The 16,503-nt window shown below is 38.3% G+C and overlaps 1 protein-coding gene across 1 annotated transcript in view; it reads right to left on the bottom strand.

The window, feature by feature from the left end:
- The window catches only part of HS2ST1 (heparan sulfate 2-O-sulfotransferase 1), a 99,515-nt gene extending 83,421 nt beyond the window's left edge, over window positions 1-16,094 (bottom strand). Inside the window, exon 1 of the mRNA XM_063298220.1 lies at window positions 15,600-16,094. Within this exon, the coding sequence (XP_063154290.1) occupies window positions 15,600-15,723 (124 nt within the window). The 5' untranslated portion in view covers window positions 15,724-16,094. The remainder of the gene's footprint in view (window positions 1-15,599) is intronic.
- Window positions 16,095-16,503: the final 409 nt, after the last annotated feature.

Genomic DNA, 16,503 nt, shown 5'->3' with positions numbered 1-16,503 from the left:
CAAGGGCTCACAGTGTCTGGTCAAACTCATTGCAGTTCTCCATAATTATGTAAAGTTTCTCCAATGCTTTTAATGTAGGCACTTGGACTATGAATATTGTATATAACACTTGTTACATGATTACAGTATGTTTATGAAATTTGTTACGTGTTAACTCACAGCACTTACCTAGGTCCATCAAATAAACTCTAGATTACAGATTTAATTTTTAAATTTGCAGTGCACTGAAAAATACTATTTTGTTAAGATCTGATCATTAATGTTTCCCAGCTTTTCTACTTGTACAAACAACTATTAATTTCTATTAAATTTAAGATTTCTGTATGAAACTGTATTGTAACATGCATTGTCAAAATATGCCATATTTGAATCACCATCTAAAAAGACCCAATAATTTAAAAGGTCAAAAGAAACACAGCATTAGAACCTACTATTTTATTATTAAGAAGGTATCATTTTTATTTTTAAAAAAAACTACTATGAACATGGATACAGCAAGTTCTTTCCACATACTATTGCCCTTTGCATTTTATAAATTTTAAAGGTAAATCAAAGAAAAATGATTTATCAAAAATATTGGAATCTTTCCAATATCTACTTAGCATCTGTCAAAGAAAAAAAGAAATATTTATTCATCTGTTTCAAAGCTCACGTGTATTTTACTCATGATTGCCAGAAATGAAAAAAAATATATGTAGATTTGAATATTAATTGGGACAAGGCCCAATGCAAGTTAACCAGTTGATTCATTCACTCAGTCATAAGATAAAGTGTTTAAGATTTATGCTGATTTTTTTATAATAAATACATGAAATAAAAATGAAATCATTTCACAGAGAACAAATTAAAATATATCTCATCATAGAAGATGCCATTTAAGAATTTTTGTTAGAACGTTTTTGGAACCAATTATATCTAGTGGTATATGTCTGCCAACAGAATTGACATCACTGGCAGGTTAAGCTTAATTTATCGCTTTCCCTGCCATATTTGCTTTGGAGGCTTTAGGACCCAATCCATGGTAGATTTAGAAGGTGCATGTAATGGGTAAAGTGGAGAGGAAAAAGTGTAACTCCCAGTGCACAATACGTAGCCTGCTCATATGAGACATTTTAGTATTAGGGAAAGTATTACAATTCTAACATTCTTCTTAAATGTACTTTTAAATCTATATCTGCAAATCTTTCCACCTCTGTTGTTTATTCAAGGGCTACTGAATGCATGGATAGAGCCAGAGAGTAGACTGGCTCTTCGTAATTCCTCTCCAGACAAGGAGAGGGCTTGAGATCACCCACAAGTTCCCCAGCGATCTCCGACAGGTTTAGAGCTCTGAGAGATGAGGGAATAGCCATCTTGCTCAAACCATGGTCGGCACCTTCAGAAGGACTCTAGGTTCACATACTTCCTTTTCTAATAACTTTCAGAAATTGCTTGTTAACTGCTTTTCAGCTACTAGGAACCTTTGGATCAACAAGTCTGAAAATGCCAGGTGAGATTCCTTCAATCCTTAGCAAAAGGAGTTTTAATTTTTTTTTTTTTTTTGGAATAAACAGCAAAAGAGTGATTAGAACTTTGATTTTTTAAAGTTACAAACAAACTAAGGGTCCAGATGGATTTGAAATAAGATTTTGGAATTAATCATAAGAATCCTTTTGAATTCTTTAAAATAAAACATGATAGGATGGGACTTTGAAGGTTGGACACTAGAGGGAACTAGAAGGAACTAAAGATTACAATCAAAGGAGAAGACTACTTAAATTTGACTTACTAACACAGAATGGAGCAAAATATTTTAACATTGGACATAGTGAAGGATACTTTTGAACAATGAACCCAGAAGTTAATTTTAAGCACGTCTGCTTCTATAGACAGACTGTGTTTAAAAGATGTTATGGAAGAGGAACAAGTTTCACCAGATAAGACAGAGATTGATCTGAAAGTGGATTTAAAAATGACAGGTTACAAGAACGATATGGAAAAAGATGCTACACTGGACATACAATAGAATCTGGCTGATGTCTTAATAATTCAAAGGGATATACAAATAACAAACCATGAGAGTGACCTCAATCTTCACATTTAAATTGTAAGTCAAAGGACAACTTCGAAAGATATTTTATGTTTGTTCTAGGGTTGGAAATTCGCTACAGTACCTGAAGCTCAATTTTAGCTTTTCAAACATGTCTATGAAATGTTACTGTTTGGGTTACTATTCCAATTTTACTCTTCATTGACAAAATCACTTAAAACTCTTTTCACCTAATATAGCCTAATCAATAACACACTAAAACTGGACAATCGATGGCAAAGCATTCCAATGTGTTTTGTAACTTAAAAGGCCAAATGAATCCTATTCATCACTTAAAAGGCAAAGAAACAATGATTTTATATCTGTCAGATGAAAGTGTTACCTAATTAAAGAGCTGAAGCTAAACAACTCTTGACTTCCAAGTACTGTATACTGTTTTCATAAATAGTGGTTCTTGTTCAGTCAACATCTTCATGGCAACTTATTTTGAGATGGGAGTATCAGAACAAACATCTACAATTAATAAACTAATAAAACAAGGATTATGCATCAATACAATTCATAATGGGAATTAGACTCACCATGAAACAGGATAAATGGAGCCAACAAGGTTTAATTCCTTTCCTAGCAAGAAGGCAGGGGTTAGGGTTAGTGGGATTTGTTTCAGGGTAGACATGTACATGACTGCATTATTCAAAAAGATGACTGGAAGGAAACATTTTCCTTACACAATCCATGACAGAGGCCTTTACTCCTTGCCAAGGAGCAGTACACATGACAATCAAAAACAGTGGTGCTTTTAAAAAGCTAGTAACAATTATATTGTGAAAAACCAAAGAAACAGGACAAAAGCAAGTTCTGATTAAATTTTGAGTATGGAGAAAATTCCAAGCAGGCACAACCATTTTAAATGTCACCAATTGCATCAATCATATTTATGTGAAATACCACTGAATTATCAAATCAAATCAAAATTTTATTATGATCATAGACCAGCATAGGCCACTGAACTATAATTTGAGCACATGCAAAATATTTCAGATTTCAGTTTTTAAGCATTCAATAAATTTTAAGAAATATCAAGCAATGCTGTGACATACCTTTTTAAGTAGCAATAGTGTAGATGCAGGTATCTTTTAAATCTGTGTATGTTAATCAGTACTTATATTAAAGCAGACAACCATGATCATAATACCAACTCTACTCAGAAAATGAAAATTACCATCCCACCCACCCCCGAAAGTTACCTCCTTTGTACCTGATCCTCCCAGCTTTCCAAAGCATATCTGGGATGTGCTGGCCCCTACAAAGGGGAAACCTATTTAGCTAGTGTTCCCTTTTCAATTATGAACAGATAAAAGTACATGGTATGGGAATATTGAGTAGTTTTACTGAGAAATCAAGAATGCATTCTTTGAGGCAGAAAAGCTAAGACTAACTCAAAGTTGTAGTATACCATATCAAAGATATTAACACAGTTTTTTGAAGTTTGTTTTGCCAAGGAGAGCATAATTCAAATCCCATATGACATTTCAAATATAATTTATGCAAAAATATTTATTTTAATATGTTTAGTATTTAAACTAAAAGGAAACATGCGTTAGGGTTTTGAAGCAATAAGCAATATATGGAAAATCCCATCACCACGGGATGAGGTATCATCGATATGCCGATGATACCCAATTATACATCTCCATCCCGGGTGAGGTAAGTGATGCAGTGACTGCCCTTTCTCAGTGCCTGGGGGCTGTGGGTGTCTGGATGGGAAACAACAGGCTTCAGCTGAACCCTGGTAAGATGGAGTGGCTGGGGATTGACGGCGCCTCATCTTCCGGGAAATTGTCATCTTTAGTTCTGGATGGGGTTGCACTGTCCCAGACAGATTCAGTGCATAATCTGGGGGTTCTCCTGGACCCATGACTCCTGCTCAAAGAGCAGGTGGCAGTCACGGCCAGGAGGGCCTTTGCGCAACTTCATGTTATGCTCCAGTTATGCCCGTTCCTGGAATGAGAAGCCCTCCGAACTGTCACTCACGCCCTGGTCATCTCTCATATAGACTACTGCAATGCGCTCTACATGGGGCTACCCTTGAAGAGTATCCAGAAGCTTCAGCTGGTCCAGAATGCAGCCGTGCAGGCCATTTTTGGTGCCCCTAGGTTGGCACATATAACACCTTTGCTGCACGAGCTGCACTGGGTGCCAGTTTGCTTCCGGGGCCAATTCAAGGTGTTGGTTATCACCTTTAAAGCCCTACATGGCATGGGGCCAGGTTACCTAAGGGACCATCTCATCCCCATTACATCGGCCCACCCCACCCAATCATCCAGAGAGGGCATGTTATGGACCTCGTCCATAAGAGAATTTCATCTGGCGGGGTCCAGGAAACGGGCCTTCTCTGCAGTGGCCCCCGCCCTCTGGAATATCTTGCCCCTGGAGGTGAGGCAGGCCCCTTCACTCCTGACCTTCCGGAAGGCCCTGAAGACTTGGTTCTGCCATCTCGCCTGGGGCAGGAAGTGGGTAACCATTCTTGGGGGTGGCTCACACCCTAGAGTCCCTCCCACCAGCTTGGAATTTTATAGCCTCTTGGATTTTATATTTATTTATTGCATTTTATAATAATTGTAATGTGTCTGGTTTTATGAGATTTTAACTTTTATGATTGTAGTTTGATTTTATTGTAAACTGCCCAGAGTCCCTCTTTTGGGGGGAGATGGGTGGTAATTAAATTTGAATAATAAATAAAATAACTGTGAGAATCGGAACCATGCAAAAATTTCTAATGAACTATCTTGCACAAATAAAATGCTCTGCATGGGCAGAATATACTATCGTGTTAGCCCTTTGCGGTAAGCAAAGTCAGAAAACAGACTCCGCAAGGCCTACTTGTACTTTATTGTTGAAATTCTGACAGGATTTCTGTCTCCCCACTCATATAATAAAGTGAATCAAGACAGGATAATTTTGAGTTTCTTGTTTAGGTAATGGCTTTGAATACCTTCTTCAAGGCTATGTCCATACTGTTCTACATACGGGCATTACTGTTTCAAAACTCAATTGTGTCTTAGGTTTAAACAGTAAGAAGTAATAAAATCCATAATACTGTAAAATGCCACCCCTCTTCAAAGATGGCAACTGCTTAAAATGAAAATTACACATTGTTTGTCTAAAACAATCCATTACAGAAGTGTCAATTGAAAACAGTAACAGAATATTCCATGTAATTTCTAGATCATATATTAAGCCTGGTGCTTTAAACTAAAAATTCTGGATCTGTTTTAGACACAAGTCACATTTAGCTTACAGAAGTCTTGGAATATATCCTGTAAATTCAATTGAAAATGTCTACAGAGCATCTCACAGTTCAGTTTCAGTATATTAGCATTAAATTCTACATGACTTGCTTAAGAAAAAAAAAAGGATTAGAAAATATTTGATACTTCACTAAGGCTTCATACAGAACAATATTCTTAAGTCTTACATAGCAATTTTGCTGAAAGCATAGCAATTGTTGATAATGAACCAATACGTAAATAAAATATATTAGGAGGGTTATCGTTACTGTTCTTCCATTTCAAAAGAAATGGCAAATAAAACAAATATGCATTCTCAAAGAAAGTCACCTTATGGCATCTAAGACTGAGCTAAAGAATTGCTCAAGAACTTGGGAAATAAACTTGTATCCTCTCAAATCAAAGAACCAGAAAAAAGAGTCAGTCATCTGATTATCCAGATACAGGGATACTTACTGTATTCCCAATGTATCTTTGCATTGTGAAGACAGGCAATTTTATAACATAGTGCCAGATCATTGAAATGCTATTAAACAATATAAAGAGCACCTTTCCATTCATACTACCAAAATGTAGCTGAAACAGGAGATAACTTTAAAACCAGTTTTTAAAAAAACTGCAGTCTCTAAGAATCAATCCGTTAGTCTATCTAGGTTAATATTGCTTACTTAGATTCCCAACAGTTCTCTAAGGCCTCAGACACAAGAGACATTTTTCACTCTAACAGCAGCATCAGACACCTCAGGAAATTACTGAATCTGTATCTATATCCAACTCATTAAAATGTATTTAAGGAATAATGATACATTCTCTGAAACAATTCTAAATAAAAAAGTAAGTATGCAGTTCTAGATAGAATTCTTTAGTATTTCTATCCATTAATAAATAGGTTCTGAAACTTTGGGATACCTTGGCCCCCAATTAATGTGGGGACACCCTCCCCAACTAATAATTTCAAAAAAGTAAGAGTTAGGCTAGGAGCATCTGTTCTGATGGTCACTGGCTTTAAAATAGGGGAGGTGCTACCAGGCAGTTGAAGTCCTGCCCCTTTTTACATGCATGCAATGCATGTGACACACATTTAAAAAAAGGTGGGGTTTGAGCACATGGTCACACCCATTATTTTGAAGCCAGTGACTCTTGCTGCTCTGTGAGAGGCAAAAACTAAATATATTATTTATTTTAAAAAATAAACTTTAACTTTTTCAGCAAATAAACAATGGTAGACTCTTACAACTGTTTTGCAGTTATTCCAGATGCTTATCTTCATGCTCTTTGTGGACAGCATTTCTGAGAAATTACAAGGAAGCCATTCTTCTCCAGTAACAAAAATGTTTGTGAAACCAAAAATTATGTATGTTTCATCATATTTTTTGTTATTTTAGCTTACTTTTATTAATACCACCAGAAGATTGGTCATCTTTACTTCTGCCTTCTACCCAACAAAAACATTTCCATTTTGAAAAAGAAAACATGGAATGTCACTGAACTTCAGTTATAATTCTACAGACACTCCAAAAGTTACAGATATGCTGTTATATTCCATGCTGGCAAACATTTTGAAAGCACACAATTATTTTCAATAGAAACTGAACCTAACTATTGGGGGTTAGTATCAATGGAATGCCCATATTGAACAATTGCTTGTCACATGATCAATACATACCAGTTGCTATATTTTGAAAAAATGAGAATTTCATCAATTTCAACTGCTTTAAAAACCTTAGCCCACAAAATACATTACAGTTTAATCAAAGTATGTTACAAAACTTTATTGATGTTTTTGTCATAATGATGGATTTTAACAGGTAAACTGAAACATTCTGTAAAATAGATACAAGACTATAAAAAAGAACTTCATTTCAAAATAACATTCTATAACATAAATAATAATTTAAGGAATACAATACTTTTGGGAGTTAATATAAACCTTGTGCCTCTACAAAAGAAAAAAAAGGAAGCAGGTGAAAACTGATTTATAAGTTTAGTAATACTCAAAAATCCAAGCTTGGCTATCAAGCCTGAAACAACATTTTAAAGGCATTCTGCAATGCCCCCCCTCCCTCACTTATGACTCCCGAGGAATTACAACCCACAGAATATGAATCCCTGCATTAATAATCAAGATTTAAAGCATTAAGATCAGGAACATCACACAATATTCTGAATTTTGTCAATGAGATTGTCAAAAAGTACCTATTTAACAAGCTCAGAGATAGCATGGATTAATTTCTATATTTCAATCAAAAACATTTTGCATTATTATTTCCATTGTAAATTGCTATAAAATAATAGAATTTTTTTTCACCTTTTTTTCCTGGAAAAAACTCTCGAGCTCACATTCCCGTATCTCCCCCTGTCATTGTTCATAATAAGCTGCAACTCTTTCTTCAATTAAAACCACAATTACTGTCAACATTACAAGCTTCCTAAATTTGATCAGAAGGGAAGAACTGGAATTCTGGCATACATTTCCAAGATACTATCCCATCTTACCTTTGAATATTACTACCAAACTTTCTATAATTTATCACCATAAGGAGAGCTGAAGCTGCATACAGAAAACCAACTGTGGATGCAAGATTCCTAAAGACCACTAAATATTTGTTAAGTAGTTTCAACAGAAAGCTTCCTAGATTCTCTGGTGACTAGAAACTTGCTCTCTATCTTCAGCAATTAAATGTTAAATTAATGACTGCTTCATAAATTAAGTACATATGCACATGTTTTATAGATACACATTAAAATAAACACAAATGCACATGTTTACTGTAATGAGGGTTCTAACTATATTCCAATTTTTGTGTTGTATAATTACGTAATGTGTTATGGTTAGTTAACAAAGGCAAGTCACAAACTGTATCTCCACGATGTCCATATTATACCACTGTTGAAGCAACACCACTAGCTGTTAATGTATGACATCTACGGTTCTTAACAACTTGGGACGAGAGTAGTTAATATACTGTCACGGTCTGAAACAAGGAAGGCATTTCCTAAGGTAGTCAGAGGAAGTCCTCCTGTATGTGCCCTGACAAGTTATTCTCAAGTGTGCATTCCGTCATGCCACCTTTCTCATGAATGCTCTCCTGCTGAAACCTGTGGTGAATCTACCATTACAACCTTCAGGCAGGTCTGCCATGTAAAAGTAGTATGGATAAATGGTTTGGGGGTATTTTCTCATTCCACCTTCATCTTTTCGATGCATATTAAAAGGCTGTAAGGATTTAAAGGGGAAAAAATAGGTTAAGACTCAACCATAGCAAGACAGAGTGGCTGAGGATTCAGAAACTGACTGCCTCTGAGTCAATACCAATTTTAGTTCTGAACAGGGATGTGCTCTCCCAGAAAGAGCTGCTACATAATCTAGGGATGCTCCTGGAGTCTCAACTCTTGCTGGAAAAACAGGTGCATGCTGTGGCCAGGAGGGACTTTGCCCAGCTTTAACTGGTGCATCAGTTGCAAACATTTCTGGAGCAGAAGGTGCTGGCTACAGTCACTCGTGCCCTTGTCACTTCATGGGTAAGCTATTGCAATCTGCTCCATATGGGACTGCCCTTGAAGACTACTCAGAAACCTCAACTAGTGCGAAGTTCAGCAACCTGCACATTAACCAGTATAAGCTGATATTGTCATATAACACCAATATTATGGGAGCTACCCAGTTTGTCAGTTTGTTCTGAGTGCAATTCAAGGTACTGGTGATCAGCTTTAAGTTCCTACATGGTTTGGGGTCAGGCTAGTCAGTCATTTTATTTCAATCACTGACCAGCAGAGGGGTCAGGCTATATTTGAAACTCTCACCCCAAAGCGAGCCTGTAGAAAATGTTTGCTGAGAGTCCCTACACCTCATGAGGTGTGACAAGTTGACACTGGGAGGCAAGATTCTCTGCAGGAACTCACCTGCAGAACACCCTCTCCAAAGATGTAAGAACCACACCCTCACTTTTAATATTTAAGCAGCTTTAAAAAAACATGGCCCTTTCAATGTACACTGGAGGACTGGGTCAAGAATGGTAATTGTACCTGAGCTTGGAATGAACCTAGCTGTTTTGATGTTATATAACACCATGCTTTTATGACTGTGTTATAACTGATGCTGACTGTATTTATTATTTAATATATTTCATACCCTGATTTGATAATTATTGTAATGCAATGTATTATGTCTTGTGGCTGTAAATGCTCAGTTAGATAAATGAAGCAGCATAAAAACATTCATAATAGCACCCAATTGTTTAAGACTTTTTTTTTAATCTGTTCAATCATGTACAATTCTCAGAGACTGCCTGGACAAGTCCCTGCAGTTTTCTTGGCAAGATTTTCAGACGTGGTTTATCATTGCCTCCTTCCTAGGGGCGGAGTGAGAGGGACTGGCCCAAGATCACCCAACTGGCTTCATGCCTAAGGCAGGACTAGAACTCATGGTCTCCAGGTTTCTAGCCTGATGCCTTAACCACTACACCAAACTGACTCTTTCGTTTAAGACTTACTAACTTTCAGTTACAAAGGCAAGGGGGATAAAAATGTAGCCAAAGTGTATAACAAAAACTAGAGCTTCATTTTAAGGACCAATTGCATTTGGAATACAATTAAGAGAAAATTATAAAACATCTCCATATTGTAAATAAATATAGAACTGAAAGTTATTTGCAACTTTTGCCTAAATTCTTAAAATCTAATGTTTAAAGTTAAACAATTGTATGTTGGTGCTGTTAATTGCCATCGAGTCGTTTACAATTCATGGCGACCCTATGTATAATAGAACAAAATGCTGTTCAGTCTTGCGCCATATGCCTGACTGTTCCAATGTTTGCATCCATTGTTGCGGTAATTGTATCAATCATTCACAGTGAAGATCTTCCTCTTTTCCGCTGGCCCTTGACTTTACCAAACATGATGTCCTTTTCAAGCAATCGGTCTTTCCTGACGATGTGCCCAAAGTATGACAGTCTAAGCTTAGTTATCTTTGCCTCTAGAGAACATTCTGGTTGTATTTCTTCTACAACTGATTTGTTTGTTCTTCTGGCAATCAATGGTATTTTCAATTATCTTTGCCAACACCACAGTTCGAATGCATCTTCTATCTTCCTTTTTTAATGTCCAACTTACACAGGCATATGTGGCAATTGAGAAGACCATAGCATGAGTCAGACGCACCTTTGTTTTTAAACTGACATCTTTACTTCTGAAAACTTTAGATAATAGGTGTTTACACTCTTCCAATTTCAGTAAGTAGTTCTTGTAGTCGGAACTGTCATTTCTTAGCAGTACCATTACCAAAAGTATGTGTGCAATTGGCAAATGCAAAAAATGGCTCTCTTTATACAGTGCTAAGAAACAGATTAAATTAGGAGTGTTAAGAAAAACTAATCACAGCATTTAAAGCAACCATTTTCATTTTCACTACCACAGGTAGTATGGATTTATTGGACTAAATTACAGTACATGTATTAAAAAGGGTTCTCATTTCCATTTGTTATACAATGTAAGAATTTCATTTTTGCTACATGCCAATTAATTCAAATTTCAATCTAATTTGATTGATTTGGTTATATTTAGAAGTATAAATTGCTGGCATGTCGTTATTACAGACTGCTGCTCCATCAGTGTGTATCTAAAAATGTTAGGTCACCAATTATTTCTAAAACCTTATGCTGTCAAAGATGAAATCATATATTACAGTGTTCACTCAAATGTCAAATATTGTTTTATTTTCTAACTTTATCTGAAATTGTATCAGAAAAAATTGTGATCATATATATTGCTAGGTTTTATAAAACCACTGATAATTCTCAAAACTATTAATTAAACAGCAGCAGTTGTTATTATACTGTACTACTGTAATGGTTGCCTATCTTAATGGTTGCCTATCTACTCTGAAAACGAGAAGGAGCATGAACACCTTCTTAAGCAGGTGTTGAAAAAACTTAGGGCAGCCAAGCTGTATGCCAAGCTGTCATAATGTGAATTCCACAAAACCCAACTGGACTATTTGGGCTATCGGGTCTCTGACAAGGGAATCGAGATGGACCCTGAAAAAATTAGGGCCATCCTAAATTGGGAACGTCCTTGTACCCGACGGCAGCTGCAGAGTTTTCTGGGGTTCAGCAACTATTACCGCCAGTTCATCCAGGGGTTCGCTGAAATTGTCTTGCCCCACACCAACCTGCTTCGCACAAAAAGGTGGGGGAAACACGCAAGGTAAAACACCCTGGGGCAGTGTTAAATTGAACACCGGAATGCCAGGCTGCATTCGAGAAACTAAAGACTTTCTTTACCGCAGGGCCTATTTTGAGGCACCCTCAAGGGCGTTCTCAGCTTTATGTAATGGTTGCCTATCTTAAAGTATTCTCAGACTCACAAGTGAGAGCTTGAATAACATCTGGTTTATTTAAGAATAGTATGCAAGTACAAAGAAGGCTAAGAATGAGCAAAAGCGCGCCAAATACAAACTAAAAACCCTCGGTGCGAATGTAAGCCCTCCCCCTCGTACAACTGTTTCAAATTCCCCATCCCAGGTGCTCCTAATGAGTTCTGCTAATCAACAGGTAAAAGGACCTTGAACACAAACGATAACCCAAACACGTAATTCCATCCCCATGGAGGAAGACAGACAGCCTGGTACAAGGTCTCCCAGCAGCTCCCTCCCAACTGGAACGCGCGTCAGCACCATGGCAGGCGAAGCGTTACAATGTACATTAAACATTGCAACGGCGAACATGACAACTACAGTCATATTTATATTAATCCAAGAAAGCTATTTTTCAGGAACAAAAAGCTTTGTTTAAGTTAACATAATCTGAAAGTACTGGATTGAAAATAGTACAGTGTAATAACAACCTAGACTTTAACATAATGGACTCCAATTTTTTTTTTTTGATCAGTCAATTGCTGACATATGATGTATTCCTTACTTACACATTAACCAAGACTACTATAATTAACCATTAAACCTAGGAATTAGAAATGACGAATTATTTATTAGGCAAGATTCTCCATTAATGAAATATTTTAAAAAGTATCCCAAACCAAGATAAATGCAATCAATAGGTTATAATCACACATAGATACTTCCACTGAACACCACGAGCAGATCAGATCAGATTCTGCTCAGAAGGGCTAGGAGGCTTATAGAGGACAAAAAAAAAACACCTCTTTCCACTGTGTGAGCTGAAATCTTACATGAAACTGGATGTAGCTCAGCATATTTCAAGTAACCAAAGTATGATCTAATTTCAAAACTATAGTAAATGAACATATATGGTTCTCTTAACTCATAATGCTCTAATAAACATTCTGTTTACCTTTTTGTGCACAAGTAAACATGGAGAAAAAGCTCTGACTTTGCAGGTCAAGAACATAGCTTTAAGCAGTGGATTCAGATCTGTTCCTATCAGAATATTCCATAAGCAGAGTGCCATTCAAACATGCCACCCAATAAAAAAGCAGGGGAAATATTTTCATCAAATTCCCTCTGTAACCTCTGTGCCGTCCCTTAAGCTGTTCTAGAACATCCCTAAAACCTATGGAGCAGATTTTCAGGGGACATAGAGATCTGGAAAGGAGGGGGAAGGGTAGAAAGAAACTTGCCTCTCTCCCCAGGTCGTCAGAAGTCAGACAGTGCTCTGATGGAATACAGATCCAAGCTGCATACTTTTATATTTATCATGCATTTATTGTGGATTCCTAATGGAGCCAGGCAGTCCTACGTACAGTACTAACATCCAGGAAATGTTACTTACTACATGTACAGAACCACTCACCCAATGTGATGGTGAAAGGTCCCCTGTACAAGCACCAAGCCATGTCTGACCCTTTGGGGGGATGCCACTTTCGCGACGTTTTCCTGGCAGACTATAGTGGGGTGGTTTGCCATTGCCTTCCCCAGTCATCACCTTCCCCAGCAAGCTGGGTACTCATTTTACCAACCTCGGAAGGATGGAAGGCTGAGTCGACCTGAGCCGGCTACCCGAGAATCCAGCTTCCACTGGGATCAAAATCAGGTCGTGGGGAGCGTTTCAGTTGCAATACTGCCGCCTACCACTCTGAGCCACGTGAGGCCACTCACCCAGTACATATCCATTTTATCATGTGCTTTCCAACTATCCAATTATACAGTAGGTTTATTTCTCAGATTATAAATTACTATTCTACCAAACATCATCAACATTTACTATTTCTACCCAATCAGCTGAAGGCCCTTTCTGAAAAGCATTTAAGACTGCCCTACACAGCCTTACATAAGGGGAATTCCTTTGAGCTCAATGACACATTTACATGAACATGAATAGGATTGCTCTATCAGTATGTTATCTTGTTTAAGGGTTCCTGCATGTGCCTAAATCACATCAAACAAAAGTCCATTAATTTCAGACCCCATCTACTTCCCTATATACAGTTCTGCGCAAAAGATACGATTGAGTTGCATAATCTTAAAACTGTGAAATGCTGCATAACAAAATGCTAAACAAACACCAAAAGAAACATATTGGATGAGAAAATATGAATCACATTAAAAAGTGAAAAGCCTTAGCTAGATTATTTTAACATATGCAAAACATATCTATACAAGGAATTTAAGTATGGTTACAAGATATGATGTTCTAGTATTTCATTCTTTCTCAGATTTAGCACTTCCTCTGGGCTTGGGAGCTACATAGGTCCAAGAGTATCAGAGAATCCTGGGGCTCTGGGCTAGATTGCGAAGTTGAAAACCAGCCCAGAAGATGGCAACGGCAAGCCATTTCCACACTGTTGCCAAGAAAATGACAGAAATATGTCAGTGAAGTCACCAGGAGTCAAGTTCCACTTGAAAGAAATTTTACTTTTTTCTAGTTAATATAGTTGCTTCTAGACATTACAAGCAATATTAAAAGGTTGGAATTGTTTCAGAAGATAAATAATAATATAATACAAATCTGTTTTCCGTATTATTTTTAACAGCATTACTACATAATGAGGACTTGTAAAACTTATGGTACAGCATAAAAACAAGGTTTTTTTTCACATTTTAAGGATAGAAGTACAAAAAGCAAAGGTTCTTCCCTCCAGAATAAGGATGTTTGTATATAATCAAGTCATACTGGAAGATGAAATATTCCATCATTTTTATTGGCACATACTGGAAAGGGAAGATTACTACCCCATCAGAGGTCCATAGCTGAGGTGCTTTTAATAGAATAAGTTTTATAATAAATTGATTTTATGCAAACATGCTTAAGAACCATAATGTGTATTATATGTTTATCAGACCCAAGTCCTAGTTGACTGGATTTAGAATTGATTGTGTGACCTTGGCTGTGTGTAATACGTAAACCAATCAAGTGTGGCTTTTCAATAAATCACATTTTAAATAGCTTTGCATAATGAATAAGCTAAATCATGAAATCCTTCATTATTGTATGGCATCTTATATACAGAATAGATTACAGACTGCTAAAGAAAGTTTATAATCATTTACTGACATACATGGGGAAGCAATTCAATGAAGTATGCCAACAAAGCATAGCTAAACTTTTAAGAATCTTATACAAATTCAAGTTTAAGTCTCTGAGCTAGAGTTCTCCCTGATGTTGACAAAGCAACTGATGTAGCAATAGAAACATCAGTTATGAAATACATAATACACCATATGCAGCAGCTATTTCATTATCATCATACTGTGTTCATTAAGATTTCTTGTCTGTCTCTCTTCCCTCACATTTAAATCTCTATTTGAAAGTTTGAACCATAAACAGAAGAGGGGCATTCCAAATATTTCATTTGCAGACTGAAGAAACTTCAGAAGGATTCCCTTATCCAGTTACATAGCAAAGATCTATGAGAACTAGAACTTAGGAAAACTTCCTCACTTGTTGTTTTTAGCTAAACACATTATTCACCTCTTACTTCTTTTGATTTCATACCCTGAGAGGATCTATGTATAGATGAACTCCGGAGTCAGTGCTACTGCTTGTACAATTGAGTCATTTTTTGCAGCGTTTGTCGTGGAACCATACTAGCAAAACCGGGTTATCTCATATGGCGAGATGTGACAGGACACCGAGGGCTTTCGGCTGTCTTCCCTATCGCTCCAAAACTCCTCCAGATCACTGCCTCCCCCTCCCCCCATGACCCCCATTCTTGCTACCTTTCTAGTTCTGCAATACAATGAAAGGGACCTTTTCCCCACAACCCGACTTACTTTGGGCAATCCCATTACCGTCCAACCTCTACTTTCTGACGGTACATCTGCCACCTTCCATAGTTTCCCACGGCCAAGGCCGTAAGGCACTTACCAAGCTTCCCACGGGATTCCTCCAGTTTCTGGATCTGGTTCTCCAGGAAAAGGACGGACACCGCAAACGCCATCACCGCCAAGAGCTGCAATTTAGGCGGCAACATAATCCGGAGCAGCCCCATCGGCGGCTGCTGCGGCAGCAGGAGCCGCCGCCACCTGAGCGCCGCCTCCCTGGTCGCACGTCCGCCTGGAGATCACGACATCACGCGGGGCCCGACAGGGGAGGCCGGGGGGGTGTGGGAGAGCCTCTTCGGGAGACAAAACGGCCGCAGACGAGCGAGGGAGAGCCGGGCGCCGGGGAGAGCTCGCGGGAAAATCTGGCCTTCTCACATTTCTCACGAAACCTCGCGACGACGGTCCACGCTTCTGCACGCACCCACTGACGACCTCCCGCCTTCGAGCGGCACAGCCCGCGAGCCCCGCTCCTTCCACGGTCCCAGGCACGCGCCCTGCCACCAGCCACTAATCTGCGTGCGCTGCTCAGCAACCGAACGCCCGGCCGTACTCACGCCCCCTTCGCTTACCCCTGACCAGCCAGAATACAGGTCCTGCCCAAAAAGGTAACTTCCATTGGCTACAACTCTCCTTGTCCCTCTTCTATTGGCTATGCATTCCATCAGCCCGCCTACAAATGCTTCCTCACGTAACTGGAAGGAACTGAACGGACACCCCTCCTACCCCTTTACTTACTGATTGGACAAGCTTCTCCCGTAGGCCTAGTTACTTTCCCTTAGGGTATTGGATGCGGCAGTAAAGGCGAACCCTAACGTTCCGCCATGCGATTGGTCGAACGTCTTTGTCAATCTATAGGAACCAGCCGCCACGGGAGACGCTAGACCTATTTCAAAGCGTCTTAAAATTTGCCTGAAAAAAAGAAGAGAGCGCGAGTGGCCCTTGAAAGC

Source organism: Candoia aspera, chromosome 3 (assembly GCF_035149785.1).
Source record: "Candoia aspera isolate rCanAsp1 chromosome 3, rCanAsp1.hap2, whole genome shotgun sequence".
Classification (NCBI taxonomy): Eukaryota; Metazoa; Chordata; class Lepidosauria; order Squamata; family Boidae; genus Candoia; species Candoia aspera.
This window is presented reverse-complemented; position numbering and strand designations above follow the sequence as displayed.